This window comes from Amphiprion ocellaris, chromosome 17 (assembly GCF_022539595.1).
Source record: "Amphiprion ocellaris isolate individual 3 ecotype Okinawa chromosome 17, ASM2253959v1, whole genome shotgun sequence".
Lineage (NCBI taxonomy): Eukaryota > Metazoa > Chordata > Actinopteri > Pomacentridae > Amphiprion > Amphiprion ocellaris.
Genome location: NC_072782.1, coordinates 20,779,078 through 20,805,151, shown reverse-complemented (window position 1 = coordinate 20,805,151; position 26,074 = coordinate 20,779,078). Strand labels below are relative to the sequence as shown.

The window sequence follows — 26,074 nt, the reverse complement described above, 5'->3', positions numbered from 1 at the left end:
CTATATTTATGACATTATGAGTGTCTAAAAAATGCTGGGAAAAGTAACGCAAATTGAAAAGGGCAAAATACAGTTATTGTGCATATAAAAACAACTGATTCAGAGTTGGAAACTTTTTTTATGGCTTGCCCTACAATTAATTATATTCATGATTATGTAGTTATTCATCATTCATCTCCTAAAGCCTGGATGTAATAACTTACACGACCGTTCAAAAGTTTGGGGTTAGTTAGGACACAACTATCAATTATCAGATCTGTGGTGTTGAGAATCACATTTTTGAGGGTTTAAAGCTGCTTGAAAACTCATGAAATTTTGCTTCTGAAGTGGTGAAAAGGTTTTGCTTAAGTCGCTTTTTTTAAGGGATGTCCAAATCTGATGTCAGAGATTGGGACTGGAAAGGACCAAGGCAATTTGTAACCAGTCGATATAGGCACAAACATAATCCTGGTCCTTTGTGTTTATGTCTGCTGTCACACAGGTGTTGTAAAGAATAAGCACAATTTACGGCAGGATGCAACGGATGTGAATTTAGAATTATTTTCTTAGTCAATAATCAGCAGCATTTACAATCAATAATGGATTGACAGGTAACACAAACTGATCACAGTGGATATTTGTCCTGCGTGGATACTGCTGTTTTTTTACAGTGTTAACATGATACAGGCTGCAAATATACACTACCATTCAAAAGTTTGGGGTCACCCAGACAATTTCATGTTTTTCATTGAAAACTCACACTTTTATTCATGTGCTAACATAATTGCACAAGGGTTTTCTAATCATCAATTAGCCTTTCAACACCATTAGCTAACACAATGCACCATTAGAACACAGGAGTGATGGTTGCTGGAAATGTTCCTCTGTACCCCTATGTAGATATTCCATTAAAAATCTGCCATTTCTAGCTAGAATAGTCATTTACCACATTAACAATTTCTAGATTGCATTTCTGATTCGCTTAATGCTATCTTCATTGAAAAAAAACTGCTTTTCTTTCTAAAATAAGGACATTTCTAAGTGACCCCAAACTTTTGAATGGTACTGTATATATAACATAATAATACATTTTTTGTACCTTTAAAACACACCAACTTATATTTATTTGTAGTTACACATAAACGCTCAAATTTCAGCATGAGAAAAGCAACGTACCTTCCACCGTAGGCGGAGGCTGGGTTGTAGGCAGCGCTGGGACGTCCGTACATGACTGGTTGGCTATAGCCTTTCGAGACTGCATCTCCATATGACTGCTGGCCCATGAACTGGGAGCCCATGCCGGCAGCCATACCAGGGCTGCCACCGGGCATCATGTGACTGCCAGAGCTCTCACCAGGGCCCATGGGTGCACAAAACACCTACACAGGAAACACAGAGAGGTTATCACTGAAAACTCTTATAGACCACGAAGTGGTACGCTAACACAGAAAGTTTAACTGGGTTGATTTTATACTCCTAAAAAGTTCAAGTCAGATGAAACATGCATTGCTTTTTGTTTGAAATTTAACAGAATTTATCCAAGTTTTGAGAATTACACTCAAACTGCAGCTCACTCCTCCTCACTGTGAAGTAAAGTGTAGGTGTGACCTTTGAAAGCAGTTTGAGGTGCTTATTCAGAAATTCAGTCACAAGATAAATATAACAGCCAGTGGATTTAGCTCAATGTATTGGTCAGACTGCAACAAAAAGTGGAGTCATCCCATGAAAAAAAAAAAATCAATCAAATCTGAAAAAGGTTCCCCCTTGATCCCTTTAGAACCAAAGGATTTGTATGTATAATAACTTTGGTATATTTACTGAAGCCATGCTGAATGGAAACTTTGCATCATCTAACTTTGTAAATGTAAAGATAAAATGCTTTTCCCATAAATATTTTTCAGTTTTGGGCTGTCTGTCAGACAAAACAAGAGATTTTTGGATGTGTGTGTGGGAAATGATGAAAAATTTGTGACAGTTTTCTATAATTTTATGGAGCTACTGAAGATTATTATAATAGAGTGCTGTCGTGGTGGTTACACGGTGGAAGTGAGCCCAACCATTCAGGATAAGTTGAAAACTCATAATTAATTAAAATTTAGATAAAATCTATTACAACATAATGTTCATTGGGGCTGCAAATAATGATGATGAATTGTGTATTTTTCGTTTGCTTGTGCTTAAGGCTGCAACTTCATTTCGTAAAACGTTTTCTCGATTAACTGATTAGTTGTTTGGTCTCAGAAATATAAAAAAATGTTAAAAAAAAAAAATATTGATCAGTGTTTCCCAAAGCCCAAAATGACAAATTTCTTGTTTTGTCCACAACTTTAGACATTCAGTTTACTATCATGGGAGGGGGGAAAAAAAGACAAAAAAAGCTACAACCAGAGATTTTTTTTAAATTTAAAAATGACTAATTGATTATCAAAATAGATAGGGATTATTTCAATAGTTTTCCACAAATTGATAACTTGTTGTAGCTCTACTATCATTTGGTTATGCATTATAAAAATAAGTATTACAGCCAGTTTTAAACAAAACAAAAAAAACTTTACATTTGGATTACAAGTCCAAATTTCTAAACCTAATATAGATATATGTACAGTTACAAAAAAACAACACAGGATGAGAACAGCATCCAACAAGGAGTCATGTGTTACCTGGCTGTGTGTGGGATTGGTCACACCCCACACTGTGGTTACTACAGACAGAGATCCTGCGTGCTGATTGGTGCCTGGTTGCCAGGAGACTGGCTCATTTAGGAAGGGGCCGTCACTGCTGCAGGAGGACATGAAGTCGAGTTAGTGGGATGATCGAGTAGGTTCAGCAGAGGCAGGGAGAGCATTCATGTACATATCAATAACTGGTAAATGTCACAATATCACAGATGTTTTAAGATTTCCTGAGTGTTCAACACCGTATTAGAGCTAATGTTTCTGTAAGAGACAGAGAGACGTGTTGAGTAAAAGGTCATGAATACATCCTTTACTCTGGTGATCCAACGATTAACCTAAACGTGGTTTATTCATCTAACAGTTGAGGTTATCCTCTCCTCCCTTTGTGTAAACCACTTCCTCTGCACTGTTGGCATTATTTAAAAGCAGACTGAAGCCTCTGTCTCTATAACAAAGGTGTTTTTTTATATTTCACTGTCCATTTTTCATTATTTGTTTTGTCAAACGATCAGAAAATTAAGTTGATTTTATGTCAACACTGCTTTGTTCTTTTGTTTCTCGACAGCCACATTTTCCAGCCACTGCTTGTTATGTCAGAGAGCTAGCAACTCGCTGCTTTTCCTTCCATTGCTCACTGCAAAGAAACTGAGCAGTCAAAAGGCTCAAAGACTGTTTTGGCTTCAGTGAAACTATTGAAGGCGGTTCCAAAATGCTGGAAAAAAAACAAACATTTATTCTTTTAACAGTTTCAAGGATCTACAATCGTGAGAAACCTGTTCGATGGAATTCATTCATTTATTTTCATTTGTAAATCAGTAAATTTTTGAGGTAAAGCTAGTCAAACAAACTGGAAAGATGGACATTTTCTCAGAATTCCGAAGTTGTGGGATTCCATCAGCCCTTCATATCCCCACTATTTAGTTGGGCTGATAGAATTGTTGGTAATTGTATCACCTTATTATTATGAGTAATTGCAACTCAGATTTCTGTGTTTAGTCGATTTAAAACTAAATTCCAAGTTAAAGTAACACAATGAACTTGGCTTGGTAACTTAATTTTTCTTCACCATGAGTTCAGGATTTCAAGTCCCATCCTCTATCTTAACATGCCTGGACGACTTCAGACAGTTAAGACTGGTAATTAAAAACACCTTTGTTTGTAGTGGGAAAACGAATACCCCTAACAGTGAAGTTTGTAAGTTGAACTTCATTAGAGGTTGTCATAATTCAAAAAATTTATGCAAACATTTGCGTACATTTTATTTTGCTGAGCTCAAACATTCTTTGCAGTGCACCATGATCATTTTTTTTTGTATAAATAAAGGTTTAATGAATGAAAAAAATCTCTAAGCTATTTCCCTAGAAAGCCTGTTTAAGATCAAGGAATGACAAGTGTCGGCAGATAAGATGAAGCTGTCTGTGTAGCTGAAATTCCAGGAATCAAGAATTAGCATTCCTCCAGCTTTAGCAGACAGGACTACAGTTTGCCTGTTGGTGATTATATTTCCAAACAGGCTATACAAACGATTTTACTGGGAATAACTTGTTTACCTGTAGTGTTTATGGGCTTGCATTAAAATCACTACATACTTATTCTGTTGTGCCAGACGGCTGTATAAAAACACAGCACAGGGGAGCACAGAGAGCAAGAGGAGACAGAGTGGAGGTTGAAGGACTGACACTGATCAGGGTCACCAGCTGTGTCTCCAGCTGTTCAGTCACATTCAGAGGATCTGTGGCCACAACTTTCTGCTGTTTCCAACTTACTCAGTGATCACAGCTGTAGTCATTAACCTGCAGGTATGCTGATTTTGTCAGGCATTACTGCAATCACAATAAGGACATACGGACTAGGCCTTCAGAGTGACCACCAAATAGTTGAAAGTTGTTTATTTTAAATTATATACAGACCCTTTCCAAAAAAATTGAATACCATGGAAAGGTTTATTTATTTCCATAATTCCATTCAAAAAGTAAAAATTTCATAGATTATAGATTCAGGGCCCACAATTCAAACAATTTCAAGTATTTATTTGTTTATTTTTACATAATTTGGGCTTCCAGCTCATAAAACCCACGAAAACAAGAATTCAAAAAATTAGAATACTGTGAAGAAATCAGCCCAAATTTTGCAGGGCATGAATGTTTTAAACTGAGTGTCACACACTAATCATCTACTAAACTCAGAGCACCTGCACAGGTTTCCCCAGGTGTCATTAAATTGTTTCAGTTTGGTTCAATTGTCTCAGTTTGGTTCAATATGGGGAAGACTGCAGACTTGACAACTGGCCAGAAGACCATCACTGATACCCTCCATAGGATGGGTAAGCCACAAAAGTTCATAGCTAAAGAGGCTGGCTGTTCACAGAGTGCTGTGTCCAAGCATATCAATGGAAAGTCTAGCGGAAGGGCAAAATGTGGTAGGAGAAGATGCACCAGCAAAAGAGATGACCGTGGGCTTCAGCGGATTATCAGACAGAGAAGATTCAAGAATCTGGCAGAGATCGGGAGAGAGTGGAATGAGGCAGGAGTCACAGCTTCAAAAACCACCACATTCAGACGCATCTAGGAGATGGGCTACAACTATCAGGTTCCTCGTGTCAAGCCACTTCTGAGCCTGAGCCAACGTAGGAAGCATCTCAACTGGGCCAAGGAGAAGAAGGACTGGACTGCTGGCCAGTGTTCCAAGGTTCTCTTTTTCGATGAAAGTAAAGTGTGCCTTTCATTCGGGAATCAAGGTCCAAGGGTTTGGAGGAAGACGGGTGAGGAACAGAACCCAAGCTGCTTGAGGTCAAGTGTGAAATATCCAGTCAGTCATGATTTGGGGTGCAATGTCCGGTGCAGGTGTTGGTAAACTCTGCTTTCTTAAATCCAAGGTCACCCCAACAGTCTACCAGAATGTTTTGGTGGACTTCATGATTCCTTCTGCTGAGGATCTGTATGGAGATGCAGATTTCATCTTCCAGCAGGACCTGGCCCCTGCCCATACTGCCAGAAGCACCAAAACCTGGTTTGATGCCCATGCCATCACAGTGCTTGACTGGCTAGCCAACTCGCCAGACCTAAACCCCATTGAGAATCTATGGGGTAATATCAAGAGGAAAATGAGGGGCACTAGACCCAAAAACAAAGAAGAGCTGACAGCAAGCATCAAGGAAATCTGGGCTTCCATAACTCCCAGGTAATGCCATGGCACATCAAGGCAGTGATTAAGGCAAAGGGATTCCCAACCAAGTATTGAAGATTGACATATCGTTTTGAAAAGTACCATATTTTGATTGATTTGATGTGATCCTAATTTCTTTCTTTGTTTTCTGCAAAAACTGAGAAGGAAATGGTGATTTCTTCACAGTATTCTAATTTTTTGAATTCCTGTTTTCATGGGTTTTATGAGCTGGAAGCCCAAATTATGTAAAAATAAGCAAATAAATACTTGAAATCATTTAAATTGGGGCTCTGAATCTATAATCTATGAAAGATTAATTTTTTTGAATGGAATTATGGAAAGAAATAAACTTTTCCATGGTATTCTAATTTTTTGCAAAGGGTCTGTATGCCTGAAAATATACATTAACACGAATCTAAGATATCATTACATTTGAATGTGTGTACATATGTGAACTATGTAACTGACCATTATTATGTGCTCATTTTTTACTGCAATATAAAGTCCCGCACCTCTATGGAAACAGTGCAACCACGGCTAAGGGTTAAAAAAATGTTTTTAATGAAATCCAATGATTCCGTTTTTAAACAGCTAATTTTGATAAATTGTGTAAATTTAGTAATTTTATAAAACATAAAATGCTTTTCAAACCTGCTAGTGCCTTTTGGGGTTCAGAAAGTCCAAGAGAAAACAGAATACTTGTGAGAACCTTAAATTTTGTAGTTACCTCCATTTTGTGAAGCATAAGGTGTAATATTTTTACTTTTTGATTTTCGTGCAGTGCAAAAAATAATACCAAAGCACAGTTAGATAAAGTCAGATTTTTATAATCCAAAGGATTACATTACTAATTACACACATACATACTACATTTTCCCCGGTGAATGATCAGAGAACAGAAACACATCCAGGGTACCAATGATTGTTTCCATGACTATGTCATAGATATTAAACTGCTGCAGTTTTGCAATTGAAACGACAATATATCCCATGATTCTGGCATAGAAAAAAGAAAATCACACTGAACAAAAAACAGCTTTTAGTGGATGTAAATTTTATGTGGTCACATATTTTCAAATGTGATTTTCAGCCCTGAAAATTCTGAAAATCATATGTCTATCTGCTGTACTTATGAAATTATGAGGGTTCAGAAATACTTAAAAAAGTAAATTTCGACCCACCCTTTTGTATTTCAAGGGGCTGTAATATTCAGTTTGAAACAAAAATTCAAATGAAATTTTCAGGGAAGGCTAGAAATGACACAAGGACCAACTGCCTGCTGACAATCACATGATTGTGATCCTACCACAAATTGACTGCTGCGGACTAATTGGGACTTATCTGTCGGAAATGATACAAGGAACAATTGATTAAATTGTGGGGGTGTTTCCAAGTCTCATCAATTCCCGCCGCCGGCTACATATATAGGTCACATGATTTGGTATCTGTACATAACGGACACATGCATAACACACGCCTGTGCTCACCGCAAGGTCAATTTATTTGTGGGTACATCTATATTAAATGGCCACATTCTATGTTGCCGTGATTTCTGTAACGACTTTTTTCAAGATTTCAGCCATCGGAAATGATACAACCACTGAGCAGCCTTGACGGAGTACTACGCTCTCTGAGTGCTTTTCTTGTTGCAAAAGTAATCATTGAATTCTGAGGGGGTCAGATGGGAGGCACAGATAAAATTTTCATGAAATTAAGTTCTTAAGATGTGTGAGATCCAAAATTCAAAGCATGTCAATATACTGTAATGTCTCATCAAATATTTGGCATTTTCGCTTAAAAACGACAGAAGGAATTATTCAATTTGAACAACTGCGGTGTAATATATGCTGGGCAGAGCAGGTGAGGTGGCTCACATGAAGAAACTGAGGTTAATGTCACCACAGTGTGTCTGTCTGTGTGTGTATACCTTTGTGGAGTGGGAGGCAGGGAGGGTTTCATGGAGTTAAGGGGGTTCATCGGATGAACGGCGGATCATTAGAGAGCCCCCACTGTCCTTAAGTGGCAGCCCTAAGAGACAGAAAGACACACACACACACACACACACACACACACACACACACACACACACACACACACACACACACACACACACACACACACACATATAAAAAGGCACATAGGCTACTCACAGCTCATTTGCTGCACAGCAACAATTTATCATCACTACAGCCCACATTGTGTGCACAAAGACAGAGTGCCCTCCCACTCTGAGCCACTCACTTTAATCTGTGTGCATGTGTGTGGACTGTGCACATCAAAACGTTAGCCTATCGCTGACTGTGTAGCTCTGATACCTCTCAGAGGAGGGGGAGGGTGCTGCGAGCTAAATATAGTTTGCTGATTTCAAAAGGAATTTAAGAGAACAGAGATGTGAAGAGGCACACTCTCCTCTCAGCACACCGACATACAATCACTCCACAACACGCACACACACATACTTGTTTGCTGCCAAGACGAATCATCTTTACATTTTTTGTATTACTGTGATCTTTGTGTCCTCCTGTATTTTTAGCGAACAAAAATTTATTGCAGACATAAAAAAATGATCAGATCTGCAATTAGTACTTGAGTAATCATTCTGATACTTGAATGAGCACCTTTAAAAGCCAAAATGTCAAATATTGGTTGTTTGTAATTTCTAAAATGTGAGGATTTTACAATAAACTGAATATTTTTGGGCTGCTCAAGGCATCTGCCAAAACAAGGGATCTGAAGACATCACAGGCAATTTTTTGGCACCCCCAAAGAGGATTTAACCAGAAGAAAGGAAATCATCAGCTCATCCGAAAAAAAGAAAATTTTTTTAAGTAAACATATTTTAAACCTGTTTTATTTATTGGAGTCTCATATTTAAGCATTATAGATATTTTTGATAATATTTGTTCTCCTGCGCATTCTAAGGCAGGAGAACCCATCAGTGGCATATGTACAAAAAACTTTTCAAGGTGATATCTTTAATTACTCTAAGGAGTTTTTGCTAATCAACTGTAATTTTATGAGCATAAATTAAAATAAATTACAAAAATAATTGTTAATTGCATCCCCACACTGAAAACCTAAATCAACAAATCAAATAATCAAAAATATGTAATTACTTAGAAAAAAACAAAACACACACACACACACACACACACACATATATATTTTTTTCCCTGTTCTGTTCAAGTTCTGTTGGCTGTAGATTCCATATGTAATGAATGTTAATGCTGCAATGATTAATCAATGGATTGATTAATTTACTTAACTAATCAGTCAAAAACTATTTTGATAACTGATTGGTTTATGTCATTTTTTTTTTTTAAAGAAAAATCATTGAAATTCTCTGACTGCAGCTTCTTAAATGTGAATATTTTCTGGCTTCTCTTCTCCTCTATGTTAGTAAATTGAATATCTATAATCTCATTTAGAAGATGCTTTTATCCAAAACGATGCACATCTGAGGGTAGATACAATAACATATCTCTGGGTTGTGACAAGATATTTGTCATCTTGGGCTTTGGGAAACACTGGAGAGCTTCTCTCTTATCAGCTTCGTCTTTACATGAAACGGAATTCAGCCCTCGCAAAATAATGCAGCCAGCAGCTGCAGGAGCAAAGGGTCAGTCGAGGGTTGATTGAGCGCCTCTGGTGTTTTGGCTGTCAGTGTGATTGCGGTAGCTGAGAGGTAAGAAGGAAAGGATAAGAAAAGAACAGACAGGCAAGGAGTGGGATGAAGAGGAAAGAAGAAGAAGAGATGTCAAGAAGCGGAGGTCAAAAGAGTGAAGAGACTGTGAGAGAGAGAACAGAGAGTCTCAATCATTCCTCCACAGGTACACTCTGTGCTGCCTGTGTTCAATTTCAGCATGTGATGAAGTCAGACATCTTACACCCCCCTTTTGTGTGGTTTTGCTGCTCAGCTGTGATGGAAGTTACAAACTACTGTCTGGAGGCTGACGATACCTTTTGATAGGAGGGAATTCAGGTATCGTGGCCACGTGATGTGAGCAACAACACCCCTCCTCTCTCTTTTCATACAAGACGTGGGGTGTCTGACCCAAATCTGTTAAGTGCAAAAAGGAACCCAGAGAGAAGAAACGGGGGAGGGGATGTTCAAGGCTCTGATGTTGGGAAATTAGCATGTCAGTTGGCAACCGTCAGATAAAGAAAATCATCAGTGGGAGGTGGGAGGCAAGCGGCACTGGAGCAGGGATGAGAAATGTGATGGAGATAAAGAAAACGTCTGGTAATAAAGGAGGGAAAGTGGCAGATAAACATGAAAGTGTTATTATATGAACCAAATGTATCTGTTTTCCATGTGTTGTGGCCCTACAATGTGTTATGACCCTTTTTTGGAGGTCTGTAATTAAGACAATCTTTGTGTGTCTACATTTTGATGGTGCAATGTCACCTTGTCTTTGTCTGCATGTCAGAGCTGCAGGGTTTGTTGGATCAACAGAAACCCGGTTTGATTATCAAAATATCAGTTATAAGCAAAACTGTGAAAAATTGTCAGATTTGATGATTTAATCCTTTTCTTCTGAATATCTTTACATTTTGAAACCATGGCAAGAATGAGACAAAAGTCTTGTATGACAGTGAAAATACCATAAATTTAAGGTTAATTAGCTTACTTTAATTCAATAAAAAGCATTGTTTCTTTAATGTATTTTGCAAAAATTGAAAAAAACTATATAGGATAAAAATAGCAACTCTACATATTATAGATATTTTACCACTTGGGTCATTCCATATGAAATCAACAGATTTTAAGAAAATTTCCCACCTGACTCTCTCAGATTTTTCTAAATTTTTACATACTTATAGAACATTATATATGATGGAAAAACTCAAAATTTCAAGGCATAGTTGTAAAGAGTTCCAAAGTTATGACCATTTGAAGTAGGTAGGGGGTACCCTAAAATTGCAACCAAAATTAAGACTTGAAATTTTCAGCTATTTTCAGGCTTCTATAACTTCTGAACAAAAAGAGCTAGAGGTCTGAAATTTTCAGGATCATTTCTTAGTAATCCAAAGTCCTAAGAAATGTGAAAATATTTACTTAAAATTTAGAATTGCATGTTACAGAGAATAACAAATTTGAGATTTTAATCCATTGCGAAATTCTAAAATGCTACTTTTAGAAGTAGCATTTTAGAAATTTTATGTACTGTATCTTGGCTACCTAGGGAATGGATCTCTGTAAAATAAAGGTCCTATGTTATGTTATGTATGATATATGAACAGCTAAAAATCAAAAATATCTGTCCGACCTTCGGATTCAAAGGTCAATATCAGCATGTGGGATAGGTAGTATCACAAAATAAAAGACACCGTGTGAAAGTACAGGAATTGCCCTAAATTTTGACACCAAGCACAACTTGCTTCTATAAATCCTTCTATGTTAAATGTTCCAATTAAATATGCAAGTTTTCACCCCATATTTTAGTAGTTATGTAACAGAAAATTTAGTGATTTTCAAGTGTTCAAATGTATTTATTGCAGAGGAAGGACAAACCAGTGTTGGGTGCCAACAGACCATATCCTTACTCAAATTGCGGACTTGATGACACCAACGGGTCATCAGTATAAACTTAGCCAGGATGCAGAAAAGAAGGTTTCTGAACTGTTCAAAAAATTCTGAAAAGACATAACTGAACCAACTTTGCAAAATATTCTTGAAAATTTGTAAGTACTTAATATCTTCTTTACTCGGCAATATATACATTTGAACACTTGAAAATCACCAAATTTTCTGTTATATATGGCTAAAATATGGGGTGAAAACATGCATATTTAATTGGAACATTTAACATAGAGGGATTTATAGAAGCAAGTTGTGCTTGGTGTCAAAATTTAGGGCAATTCCTGTACTTTCACACAGTGTCTTTTACTTTGTGATACTACCTATCCCACATGCTGATATTGACCTTTGAATCCAAAGGTCGGACAGATATTTTTGATTTTTAGTTGTTTATATATCATACATAACATAGGACCTGTATTTTACAGAGATCCATTCCCTAGGTAGCCAAGATACAGCACATAAAATTTCTAATGAATAGGATGATTAGTTTTTGTGTAACAGGTGGCCAAAAGTAGCATTTTACAAGTTCACGATGGATAAAATCTCAACTTTGTCATTCTCTGTAACATGCAATTATAAATTTTAAGTAAATATTTTCACATTTCTTAGGACTATGGATTCCTATGAAATGATCCTGAAAATTTCAGACCTTTAGCTCTTTTTGTTCAGAAGTTATAGAAGCCTGAAAATAGCCGAAAATTTCAAGTCTTAATTTTGGTCACAATTTTAGGGTACCCCGTACCTACTTTAAATGGTCATAACTTTGGAACTCTTTACAATGATGCCTTGAAATTTTAGATTTTTCCATCATATATAATGTTCTATAAGTGTGTAAAAATTTAGAAAAATCTGAGAGGGTCAGGCGGGGACCACTTGATGAAATGATATGTAATGACCCACTTAGATTTTTAATTGTTAATTCTTCTCTCTTCTCTGTACTTTGAGAACACAGCCTGCAGTTCAGCCAAATAATCATAGAATTTTTGTCAAATGACAGCTAAATCACTAATGGCTTCACAATTGCACAGACAACTGCAGAATATCTTTTTATCGTGGTAATGCCACACAACTTTATTTTTGGCAAACTTTTAAATGAGACTTGTAGAATAATGTGATTTTGATTTGGCATACCACAATTTTAAGCTTAGATTTGTTGATGTTTCTGACAGAACACATCGGGTTCAAAGAGCATCAGAAAGTCAAAAATCCAATGAGTCGTTCTATTTTCAGTTTCTGGCTGTGATAAATGCTGTCATTTTAGCAAATTCTTTAAAAATATCATGCTTTTCAGACCCATGCGTACGTTTGGTGTTCAGTCATAAAGACAAAAAGATATTTGTGACAATTCAAAATTTTGTCGCTGTGTCAATTTTCTGGAACAGAATTTGCAGTATTTTCAGCATCTGATTCTGAAATAATCGAAAGTATCCAAATTACCTTTTATTATTCCAATGGATTACATTGGTAATTACAAAATTTGTAATTTGTATTAATGAAATTTGTCATCATTGCTGAAATAACTGAAATGACAAACTGCCTCTTGGCCAGTCGTCACTGTAAATGGGAACTGGTTCTCAACTGACCTACCTGGTTAAATAAAGGTTAAATAAATTAAATAAACATAAGACAGTAAGACATTGTGTTAGAGATTATTACTCTGCCAAGGAACGTGGCGGAGTTATGTGATGATCGGCGTTGGTTTGTCTGCCTGTTAGCAACAATACTCAAAAACAGATTAACAGATTTACATGAGATTTTCAGGGAAGGTCAGAAATGACACAAAGTCCACGTGATTAGATTTTGGCAGTGATGCGGCTTATAGTCTGGATCCATGATTTCTGTGTTGTTGATAATGGCACAGAGTCACTAACTATCACAGCAAGTGAACACTGTCAGCTGCCTGGTGACGATCACATGATTGCGATCCTACAACAAATCGACCGCTACGGACTTATCGGGACTTATCTGTCGGAAATCACACAAGGAATGAGCAGCCTTGGTGGAGTACTGCACTCTGAGTGTTTTTCTAGTTAATTATTAACTATGAAATGGCATGAATAATTGTGGTGGAGATGGCAATATTAGTCAAAATGTTTTTTGGGGTTTTTTTTGGCCTTTTGTTGGCTTTATTAGATAGGTTAGTAGAGCTTTAGACAGGAAAGTAGGGAGAAGAACGGGGGGAAGAACTGCAGCAAAGGGCCGTGAGCTGGAATCGAACCCAGGCCACTGCGTTGGGGACTGCAACTCCTGTTCATGGGTCATCCGTGCAATCAGTTGAGCTATCTGGCCGCGCAGTAAAAATGTTTTTAAAAATAACAATAACTACAGCATTGAAATATCTAAAATTCATTATTTATCCCTTTATTACCATGTCTTCCTGTCTTCAAGAGAAGGAGAAACCTGTTGGTCAAACAGGTTGTCGGCAGCTGATTATATCTGGAGCCATAAAGCTACAATCCAGTTCAATTAAACTGATTATCAATTTAACTCAAGAGTAACAGCTATTAATGTTCAAATATGTTTGAAATGCTTGAGGGAAAGACGGGTTTGCAGCTTGTTAGCAGAGATGATTAAATATTCCCTCTGCTATTTAATCAATTAAAACACACACACGTGCGCGCACACACACACACACACACACACACACACACACACACACACACAATTAACTAGTGAGCAACCAGACAGTCACACAAACGAAGACTCCTAAACTGGTTCTTTTGTTTTGACACGCACTTATCAATACTCAAGATCTTGATTGTTATACTGATTAACCAATACAAAAGAAAATTAACCTGTAACTGTTTTAGAGATTAAACAATAAGTCTGTTAATTTTTGATTTTGATAACTGATAAATGGTATTGGTTAGTTTTTACACAAAACTAATTGCGGGAAAAAAATAATTGCTTTCTGATTTCAGATCCTCAACCAGGATTTTCTGCTTTTTGCTGCCGTATAATCACAGTAAACTCAGTATCTTCAGGTTTAAAATATTTCAAGACGTCACCTTGAGGCTTACCTGAAAAATCCCAGAAAATAAGAGCACTCCAATATCCACACTACCATACAATATAGTATTCCAGAAAATGAGTCAGTGTGTCCCAGTACATAACGGCTTTATGTGTACAGCACCTTTCAAAAACAAAAAGTTTGCTCAATGTGACCTTTTGCTGTTTTTGTCCATCCCTACTTGCAGCGGACAGACGGATGGAGGAACGAGCAGAATATTCGGTTTGGTCCGTACCGTCCAACGCAGTAGGCAAACGGAGGATGGTCCCCCCCACCCAAGCCGATGGAACCGTTCTCCGTTTGCCCACTGCGTCGAACCTGAATATTCGGATATTCGTCTTTAATCGGGGCCAAATATCCGGAGCCCAGAAACTGCTATTCGGGCCAGCCCTACTGTCAATATAAAGTCCCAAACTGATTCCTTTGTCCAAGATCAGCCACACTTTAAGTACATTAAAGTTATTAAAATTAATCCAATGTATATGATAGACAAATTAAGAGTTCTACAGCGCATTGCTGTATTCTCTACATGAATGTCAGAGATTAGTTATAGTACCTGGTTGTTCTACCGCGGCGAGCCTCTTACTGTTTACCAGTGTAGCAACCTGAAGAGGTAGTAGGTAGAGGTAGAAAGCATTGTGGGGGTTCAGCTAGTAACAGACACCACGATGACAAAGACTTTTGTGGCAGTTAATGGCACCTGAGCATCAGAGCTTAATGTACTGATTGATAATTATTGAGCAAGAAAATTGCTTAAATTCACATCCCTAGCATCCTGTAACAAATTGCGCTCTCCCTTTAGGACCCATGTGTGACAGAAATTAACAAAGAATCGGGGTTAGGTTTGTGCTGTTACCAATCAGGTAAAAAATGCTTGGTTGGCTCCAATCTTTCGGAAATTAAAAGACTTGTGGCTGATGTGTAAAAAGGCTGCAACCAATGAAAGATTTTATTGAATAAGATGGCAATTATTGTTTAGTATCTGCACGGTCAGAAAACAATGAAAAACAGCTGTTCTCTATGATACCCAACGGTAGGTGTGGCAAGCATTTCAAAGTCAGTCACTGTTACAGGTAGTGCTGCTGTATTAAAAAAAAAAAAAAAAAAAAAAAAAAGAAATTATTTAAATGTTTCAGCGGTAATATCCTCTTACAATAATATCTGGGAATCAAATGAATAGATAAAAAACCTTGATGAAGGCCATTTCCTGATAAAAACATACTGTACAATACAAAGCCCTCACTGGCTGACCTGCACTGACCTTGCCATTAATGAAGCACAAATTAAGAGCCTCAATGGGATCTGAGAGATTAGCAATTAATAGCCTCTTAAATACAGAAAAGCATCAGCCGCCATGAGAGGCAAAAGGCAGCTCTCAACCCTGAAGGGACAAGATATTACTTCTCTGAGGGATTAAAGAGTGTCTCAGATAGATAAATCAAAGCCTGGAGCACCTATTGTATGTTCAAAACACAAACTGTATGTGTTACAATATTACTCAGGGTTAATTTTTTGCTTGAAAATTAACAGAAGTCATTATGTCATCATTAAAATCAATTTACTGTGTGCATGTGTGTGGCAGAGCTGCAATAATTAGTCAAAGAATCAACTTTAGTTTTATTTTTAAAAAACAAAACTCCAGTACCAGCTTTAGTCTTCTGTCATGTCATAAGTGACAGTTAATTAAAAATCTGCTGGACAACCGCTATAGGAGTGCCAGACTTCCACAATGTTTTAACTTTATATACAAACTAATTAACTGAGCAAAAGTCCCTTACTTCATTGTGCCATTTTCAGTCATTTTCACAACCTTCTCATCATCCCAGTCTCCACCAGCGACCTCTATATGTTTTTCATGAATAATCCTAGATGTCAATTTATGTTTGTTTTTTTACAAAAGTAATAATAATAATAATTTTCTAAAAAAAAAAATAGCCCTCATTCCAATCATGCATTAAACTTTTTTAAAATAGCATAAAATAGCTGATTGCTTCTCGAATCATCAAAGTAACTAACAACATAAGGCAACAAGTAGCTGCGTAGAAACAGAAACATTTTTCATTGTTTTATTGCAAACTGCTGTAGTTAGAAAAGTTATTATTGGGCTCTACAGGCAGATTTTTTGTCAGCAACATAAGCAGCAGATCTGCTTGATTGCTATTTATTTGGGGTATTGTGTTATGGGAGGTTGACTGATGAATAACATTTCTCCTCACCAGCACATCTTCATCTGGATTATTTAAAGGGTTGGTCACCCATATTACTATTAAATAAAATGTAAGAAAACAAGTATACTGTGGCACACCTTTGTATATGATTTTAGCTTAAATCTCCATTCATTGAACTAATCCAAAAGCACTAGTATAGCTATCCTGCACCCACAACGTGGAACATGGGCAAAGCATGGAAATAAAGTGGGATGACCTTACTTTGCAGAGAGAGCAGTGTATTACAATTCACTCTGAAATAATGCAAAGGAACTCTTGGCCCATCTATTACATGATGTGGCTATAACTTTGCAACCAGTCACACTGTCCACATGCAATAGGACAACATGCATCCTAAACAGCATTCAGCTAAATGACTACTTTCAATAACATACAGAAGTATGGGCAACATTCTACACAAACAGTCATAACAAGAAAAGCACTCAGAGAGCGCAGAACTCTGTCAAGGCTGCTCAGTCGTATCATTTAGGTCGGCTGAAATCTTGAAAAAATTTGTGGCAGAAATCACGGCACCATAGAACATGGCCATTTAAAATAGATGTACCCACAAACAAAAGGGCCTTGCGGTGAGCACAGGTGTGTGTTATGCATGGATACTGATTCACGCAAGCTAAATATGTAGCGGGTGGCGGGAATTGATGGGACTTGGAAACACCCCCACAATTTAATCATTTGTTCCTTGTATCATTTCTGATGGAAAAGTCCTGATAAGCCCGCAACGGTGGATTTGTAGTAGGATCGCAATCATGTGATCATCAGCAGGCAACTGACGTAGCTTGTTGTCATAGTTAGAGTAACCCTGTGACACTATCTGGCAATGATACAGAAATCTTTAACAAATCTGTGGATCCAGACTGTAAGCCACATCACTGCCAAAAACTAATCACTTGGTCCTTGTGTCATTTCTGAATCTTCCCTGAAAATTTCATCCAAATCCGTTTGTCCGTTTTTGAGTAATGTTGCTAACAGACGAACAGACAAACAAGCAAAAGTATGCAGACCGTAACATAACTCCACCATTCCTTGGCGGAGTAAATATGGCACAAAATTGGGGGTGTCCAGATCTGTTCTCAAAGATCAGGGACTTACTGATGCATTTTTCAACTGATATGAGCAAAAACACGATCCTTAGTTTAATGTCCTCTGTCTAACACATGTCCTAATGCGAGAGCACAGTTGGTGGCAGGATGATATTGGTGCAAATTTTAGATGATTTTCTTACCCATAATCAATCAATAACCGATGAATTATTAACACAAACTGAACCCAGGGAACATTTTTCCTTTGCTGATATTGCTGATATTGTCTGCAGACACATGATTTGGGAAAAGTCAACAGTGCCTTACTGGAGGTTTAAACAAAGGTTTGTCACGACCAGTGCAACATTAAGAAATGGCTTCGATGCAGAAATGCATTTTTTTCTTTATACATTAGATAGTGATTCAGTTGTGAAGGATTTAATTTACTGTACTTTAAATACTTTAATGTACTTCACATGTGTATTACACAGGAAAATGGAATCAGATTAGGACTCTGTCTCAGCAGATACTTAATATTAATTTACTTGAATTGGACCGGGGATGAAAAACTTGATCAGGACATCCAAATCCCAAATTTTTATGTGGATTAATTACTAAGCCTAAATTTTCTCAAAAATATATACTACCGTTCAAAAGTTTGGGGTCACCAGACAATTTCACATTTTCCATGAAAACTCACATTTTTATTCATGTGCTAACATAATTGCACAAGGGTTTTTTTAAAATCATCAATTAGCCCTTCAACACCATTAGCTAACATAATGTAGCATCAGAACACAGGAGTGATGCTTGCTGGAAATCTTTCTCTGTACCCCTTTGTAGATATTCCATTAAAAATCAGCCATTTCCGGCTAGAATAGTCATTAACCACATTAAGAATGTCTAAGACTGTATTTCTGATTAATTTAATGTTATCTTCATTGAAGAAAACTGATTTTCTTTCAAAAATAGTGACATTTCAAAGTGACCCCAAACTTTTGAAGGGTAGTGGATAGACTTCCAAAATATTGCCAGGGTCGTGTATAGATGAATCTGCAGGGATACTTTCACAAGTGGAAATGAGCATTAATGAATCAACAGAATCCTTCATAATTAATGTGAACAAGTTATTAATAAAATTTCAATCTACGCACAACACAAAATATATATTTAATCATATTAGTCCGTATGAATACACCTCTAGAGGCAACTGAAATGAAGAAAATACACAAAATAAGCAGATAACATAGCATGCAGGAAAGGTTAACAATCAAAAATAAATTTATCTCAGTCATAAACCTCCTGACCCTTCCAGTCTGATCAAGGCATAACACCAAAATGCCGCAAAAAAAGTGTATTTATTGCAAGTTAGATAGTGTCTTCTTAAAACTCCGAAATAACAACTTGAAATGGTGCAATTATCAGGTTAAAATCTTAAGACTGCCTGACTGGGCCAAGTCCCCAGACAGTGTATCAAGATGCCAACAAAGCCTCTGGTCTGCACATATATAAAAACGCATAAAAAAAAACCAATCAACAAATCCACCTAAATAGGACTGAAAACTTGTTTGATTACATTTATGAAAACACCTCACCTCAATGCATTCCCGCTTCATATTTAGAGCAAACTATTCCATAACTAATCAGATAAATTCTTGCTTTTTAAAAAATCCTTCAAACAAAAACAACTATTCATTGGGTATTTTCTAATAGTTTTTCACATGTGGAGATTTGCAAGGCTGAAGTAAAAGGGACTTCTGTATGTTTTCATGTCAACACTGATCCAAACTAACTCAACCTGGCTTCATGCCAAGACAACATGTTATTGTGCCCATGATACATTCAGGAAGTCATGGCCAAAGTGGGGTGGGGGTGCACACTGCAACAAGCCATGCATGTTAAACCAGCAGCTGAGAAGCATCATCGAGACAGGCTTGTTACTGTAAAACATGCTTTTCTTCCTGTGATAATTTACCTGCTCATATGGCGATGATGAGACAATGCAAAAGAATGCAAATCAACACTCCTCCCTACGTGTATGTATCTCCTGCTGCAACAACACTAACAAACAAAAACACGCTGCTGAGATGTGCAGCAGATCAGAACAAAGCATTTCAGCAGTCTATGTGATGTGCATTAGTCCTGCCTCACTGTATCAGTGTGAGTGTGTATGTGTGAATGTGTGTTTGTGTGCGTGTGTGGTGTGTTGCCCATCACTAAAAAATAAGAATAAGCATATGTTTTGTTTCACCTACCCGCCTCTGGCTGCTCGATTAACGCAGATAATGTTGAGGCTGCGGTTAAAAAGCGGTTTGCAATGCACAGTAATGATCAGAAATGGTGCCGTTTTGCTGAAATGGCAGCGGTGCTGGTGGTGTAGCAGCTTCGCAGTGTTAAGTTTGTGTCTTGTAAGTGGCAGCGGAGGACTGGAAAAGGAGATGAGTGTGTGGAGGCTCTTAAACGCCGCTGGCTCTGGCACCGTTAGCTAGCTAGCTAGAGGCTAAGTAGCTAGAGCGGCTAAGTTTGTGTAACGTTAGCTTAAGTACTTAGCTACACGGTTAACGACAGAGGCTGAGATAGCACAAATAAAAGATATTAATAAAATCAAGGGTGATGTTGATAATAATGACATGTGAGCTTACCTTGTATGTGCGCGCCAGCTGCCAGACGATGGAGACGCTTAATTGTTGTGTTAGCTCGGCTAAACAGTTTTAGCTTAGCCGTAGTGTCGCAGTCGGAGCTAACAAGGCAAGGCTGCTTGATGACCGTTTAATGGAGCGTGGCTGGGCTGGTGATAATAGCTTTTTCATACCACACACGCTCATTAATCAACTATTCTGGGTTTAAATTTACATCACTTTTATTTACTAAGAATATAAAAAAAACTTAAATAACTAACTAGCAATTAGAATATAAGCTGTTGCAGTGTGTGCTTTGGCAGCTCACTACACCTTCCTCATTGCTCTGTAATATATTCATGAGATCACAGGGCTAATGTCTCCCACAGAGAAAGGCATTTTCCTTTCCTGTCCCTCCTCCCCCTACAAAGTCTGCCTGCCTGACTGCAGACCAGAGCAGCAGATCATTTTAGAGCAAGAAGAAGAAGGAGGGTGAGGAAGAGGAGGGTGAGGGGGAGCTATCATGGAACATGACGTCACCTGCAAGTGATCACGTATGTATGATCCATGCATCATGCCAACATGGGTTTCCACTTACTGCAATCATGCACCTGCAACATGCATGCATGCATGAGTGTCACAGCATTTCCTCCTCCTCTGCAGCACACATGCCTGCACACACACTCATAAACAAACACACGGAGAGTGTGTGCGTGTGTGTGTGTGTGTGTGTGTGTGTGTGAAACCTGGCAGTGTTTTAGCAGCAGGGCCAGCCAGTGTTTTGGAGTTATTAGACGTGTCTGCAGTATCTTGCCGGAGGGCAGTGCAGTGTGGAGAATAAAAAGTCCAACCTCCCTCTATGCCTGTGTGTTTCAGACCTCTGTTGCCCTGGAAACAGGTTCCCGAGATTTCTTCATTTTTCTCTATCCATATCACCCCACATCCACCACCACCTCTACACTCCACACGCTGCAGCTGCTTCCTCCCCCACGACCTGCCGCATAGTACAATCACACACAATTCCAGCATGCTGCAGTCATTTCACAATGTCACAGCACAAAGTAACGCAGTCCTCCACCTCATAACTGTACAGAAAAACCTGGGAGGGTGCACACCGCTGACCCTGCTTTGACTCAACTGTCACTGCTGCAACAATCCGACCTCCAGCAGAAAGATGAGGAAACAAAGAGGGAGAATCAAAGCTGCCTGCACTCTCAGATTCAGATTTATGATTTTGGTGGTTGATTAATTATGCTCCTGGGAGTGTTATGTAGAGTTCAGGCAGATGGTTCACCAGATTGTGCACACCTATTTCATAACTGGAACATTCATGCCTTAAAGAGAGGATGTGCTGCCACTGCTCGCAGTCACACAGAGAGAAGCATTTACATGAGCTGCTCACTTTCAGGCCTTTTTAAGTCATCCTTGTGTTTCTGCAGTGTTATGTGTGCATTCCTTTGTAGTGACTTTTCTCTCTGGCAGCAGGCGGAACATTCCAGGGAAATGGCTGACCCAGAATAACACAGAGACGCAGGACGACTGAGGCAGTGAACGAGGGTCCTCCGCCCTCATTGAAACCACTGTTTCCTAACAGACACATGATGCGTGAGTGTCTGTGCAGAAAGCAACACACATGACTGTCATCACAGGAACACATGATGGCATTCGCCCTACAGCTACTCCACAATCATGTCCTGTAAGCATACAACATCCTAATTTGCACTCAGTGTCAAAAATGAGCTCCCTTCTGCCTCAAAGACTCTCACCAGACAAAGCTGTGTCTAAAAACACCAGGTTTATTTAACTACATATTTGTCAGAATTTGCACCACATCAGTTTTGCATCTTGTAGCTAATATATTTTCTTGGATTATTTTTCAATTTGTCAAGCAATTGCCACACAGAAAACCTTAAATAAAGTCACATTATTCCATCATAGAAGCACTTTGATTTCTGGTTTTGTTTTATCAGCTGTAACTGATATAAAAAAGCAAAAATATTGAGTTCACCATTGGTCCCCATTGGTTTGTCTGTCTGTTTGTCTGTTCGCAACATTACTCAAAAACGGACAAACGGATTTGGATGAAATTTTCAGGAAGGTCAGTAATGATACAAGGGCCAAGTGATTAGATTTTGGCAGTGATGCAGCTTATAGTCTGGAGCCATGGATTTGTTAAAGATTTCTGTATCATCTAACTATGGCAACAAGTTAACACTATGTCAGCTGCTTGCTGATGATCACATAATTGCGATCCTACTACAGATCGACCGCTGCGGACCATGAATTTTTTTTAAAGATTTCATTGGTCAACAGCCTTGGTGGAGTAGTGTGGTCTCTGAGTGCGTTTCTCGTTTTACTGTTGTGCCTATAAGATAACATTAGGATTTTTTCAGAAAGAAAATCCTCAACTTATTTTATACTTTACAAATACATGTGATCTACATAGTGAGGGGGATGTTCGCCCTGCAAAACACCGAAAACCATGTCATCTCTCCACAACAATCAAAATTCATGGAAATGCCGATGGTCTGAGTGATGCCTCCTCAGTAAGAGGAATTCCTGGAAGAACAACCAGGTACTATAGCTGATCTACAATATTCCATTTATTAACTTTTATTTGGTCAAATTAATAACAACAAAAATATGTTTAAAATGGTGGAATATTGTAACCACCAAAAAACTTTATTTTGCTAATCTTGTCTTATTTATTTAACCTTAATTTACCCAGGAAGTCCCTGAAGAATAAAATCTCTTTTTCATGGAAAACTTGGCCAAGAAGGCACATCACTGTAAAGTTACAAATATTATTGCATCAAGCATGACACAAGTGACATAGAGTAAAGGAAAATATATGAGACCAACCAGGGGATTAAGATACACAAAACAAAATTCAGGAGTAGTAGTTGGCTATTTGGTTACTCATCTTTTGATCAGTGCTTTAAATTCTCTCAGTGAGATAAAATCATGAAGCTGTAGTATTTTTTTTCACATATTTCAGAGCAAATCCTGGGTACCTTGTATAGCAGCCACTTAGATGAGTGGACGTTATAACAACTGTTGGTAAATAACAGAGAATTACACAGAGAAGAAGCTTGTTAATCCAATCCTACTTTCTAAGTAAAATATACCAGAACTGCTGTTTCCTTAGACTTACTGAAGGCCAGAAAGCAGATTATGAAGTGCCCTTTGATGTGCAAAAGCTGTTCCACAGTGATATTTTTTATCTGTCATTTTACTAGATATTATCTCTAATTTCACGAAAGGAGAGCTGTCAAATGACAGTTAAAAGAATATATACTGCTTTTTAAATCTTTGGTGCATATGTAATTTTTCTTTCAAATGATAGTAAACATCTGTAAAATCCTACTTTTTGAAAAATAATGTAATTGTTTGATCAAGTGTTGCAAAAGAGCAAATTACCATTTATAAAAATACAGATTTTTGATGTGGACATTATTTACAGTTTTGACCAGTGTTGTATGGTTAATTAATGCGTTCATCAACACACTGCAAATCTGTAAAATAATAATAAATTGTTAGAGTTTTTTTTTTGTTTTGTTTTTTTTTTACAGTGTCTACTGGATCTCTCCATCCAACTCCATCTGTAAAGGTCATGGAAATGGTCTCAGGTTGGGTGACCTGCTCCAGCAGTATTTTGACCCCGTTCCACTGCTGCAGAGCTTTATTTTGTTGCTATTAACATGAACTTCTGTACTTCTACCTCTGATTTTCATCTTTTTACATGCTACTCCTACGACCATCTGTCGCCATGGACTCTGCTTTCATTTCTGCTCTGATCTCGGTGGAATCCATACAGCCGAGTAAGTAAAGCGTTCCTCTGGTCAGTGTCCATGTAGATGCATTGATCCCAACATCTGGAACAGCTGAACTACTACTGTGCTCCTCTAAGGGCCTGGATACGCTCCAGCCCTCAGTGGTGGAAAGTATATTTACTCAAATACTTGAGTATTTGGATTCAGTCATCACTTTATACCATTTCAGAAAGGCCTGTTGCTGTTTCACTTTTATTCAGCAGCCACACTTACGTGTCACATTGCATTCAAACATGTAATAGGCTTTTGGCCTTGTAACCTTTCATGTTGGAGGTCAAATGATCCAATATCCCCTCAAAATGAAAGAAAAGTCCAAAATATCTGTTCATCAGAATTTTTCTTCTACATTTTAAGTTATGATGATTGATGAAGAATCCAATTCTTCAGTCTAAGAAAAAAGTAACAATACACTGTGAAAACAAGCTAATTGTAAAAAAAAGAGTTAAAAAAAAGGTGTAAAATGACTAAAGTTACACAGTTTGAAAAATAGCATTATTTTACAGATATCTGCATTTACTGTCACGTTTTGTTTTTTTTTAAGTTACAGCATATTAGAATTTTTAAAGAAATATTTTGTCGGGTACCCTTGCTGCACAAAATATTTTTACTTTATTTATTTATTCATTTATTTTAACAGTGTCAGCAAACATTTAACTTTATAGGTAGTATCTGTAATTAGCAACTGTAGTTTAAATGCAGTGGTGTAAAATGTACAGTTCTTCCCTTTGAAAGTTCATAGCATGTATGTACACTACTGTTCAAAAATTTGGGCTCACCCAGGCAATTTCATGTTTTCCATGAAAACTCACCCTTTTATTCATGTGCTAACATAATTGCACAAAGGTTTTCTAATCATCAGTTAGCCTTTCAACACCATTAGCTAACACAAAGTGCCGTTAGAACACAGGAGTGATGGTTGCTGGAAATGTTCCTCTGTACCCTTGTGTAGATATTCCATTAAAAATCAGCTGTTTCAGCAAGAAGAGTCGTTTACCACATTAACGATGTCTAGACTGATTTTCTGATTCATTTAATGCTATCTTCATTGAAAAAAAAAAACAACTTTTCTTTAAAAAATAAGGACATTTCTAAGTGACCCAAAACTTTTGAATGGTAGTGTATATCAAGTTTAGGACCCTACAGTATTATATAACAACACTAATTAAATACTGAGTTTAAAACCCTATAAAATTGCATAAAACACAAATAAAATATTAAGTTTAAGATCCTTCAATACTATGTGAAATATAAATTCCCCTGACTGATTAAAATATTTAATTTAAGTTCCTACAAAGGTGTATTAAATACAAATTAAATAACATTTTTATGACCCTACAGTAAATTATATAAATTTCATTTACCTGACTAAATTAAATATATACACCATACAAAATCATATAAAAGACAAAATAAATATTATATTGCCCTTCAATATTATTCAAAATACAAATGAAATATTAAGTTTAAGACCTCACTAAATTATATTAATTACAAATGAAATATTATTTGCAAGACTCTACAATAATAGATAAAACACAAATGAAATATTAAGTTTAAGAACTACAATATTATATAGAACAGCAAGTGACCCCAATTATTATTATTATTATTATTATTATTATTAGTAGTAGTAGTAGTAGTAGTAGTAGTAGTAGTAGTAGTATTAAGTATCATTGAAACAAAGCAAGAACACATGATGGTCATTTTGTGAGGTGAACAAATCCGAGTTGGCTCACTGCTGCCATCTTGTGTTCAATAATCAAACTCGAGTTAAAGGAGTTTTAAGTTGGCTTATGTATATGTTTATTTTTTTCTTAGTCTAGTGGAAACAAAATTGCCCGGTATAAATATCTAGACTAATCATCTATGCTGTAATAAAGACTGAGGAATTTTTATTTTACTTTTTGGGGGGCGGGTTTTGTTTTTGTTCCTGTCTTCAGTTCACTTTCGTTTTCGCTTCAAA

At 37.3% G+C, this 26,074-nt stretch overlaps 1 protein-coding gene across 6 annotated transcripts in view; it reads right to left on the bottom strand.

Moving 5' to 3' along the window:
- Positions 1 to 20,717, bottom strand: part of zmiz2 (zinc finger, MIZ-type containing 2) — a 77,528-nt gene extending 56,811 nt beyond the window's left edge. Inside the window, exons 1-5 of one of the 6 annotated variants that reach the window (XM_055004031.1) lie at positions 20,303 to 20,717; positions 19,636 to 19,721; positions 7,747 to 7,847; positions 2,640 to 2,757; positions 1,156 to 1,358 (exon numbers count right to left, since the gene is read on the bottom strand). In XM_055004031.1, coding sequence (XP_054860006.1) covers positions 1,156 to 1,358; positions 2,640 to 2,757; positions 7,747 to 7,796 — 371 coding nt within the window. In that variant the 5' untranslated portion in view covers positions 7,797 to 7,847; positions 19,636 to 19,721; positions 20,303 to 20,717. Of the gene's footprint in view, positions 1 to 1,155; positions 1,359 to 2,639; positions 2,758 to 7,746; positions 7,848 to 19,635; positions 19,722 to 19,915; positions 20,155 to 20,302 lie in introns of those variants that run through there. The other 5 variants (XM_055004032.1, XM_055004029.1, XM_055004033.1 and 2 more) reach the window with 5 other exon arrangements.
- Positions 20,718 to 26,074: the final 5,357 nt, after the last annotated feature.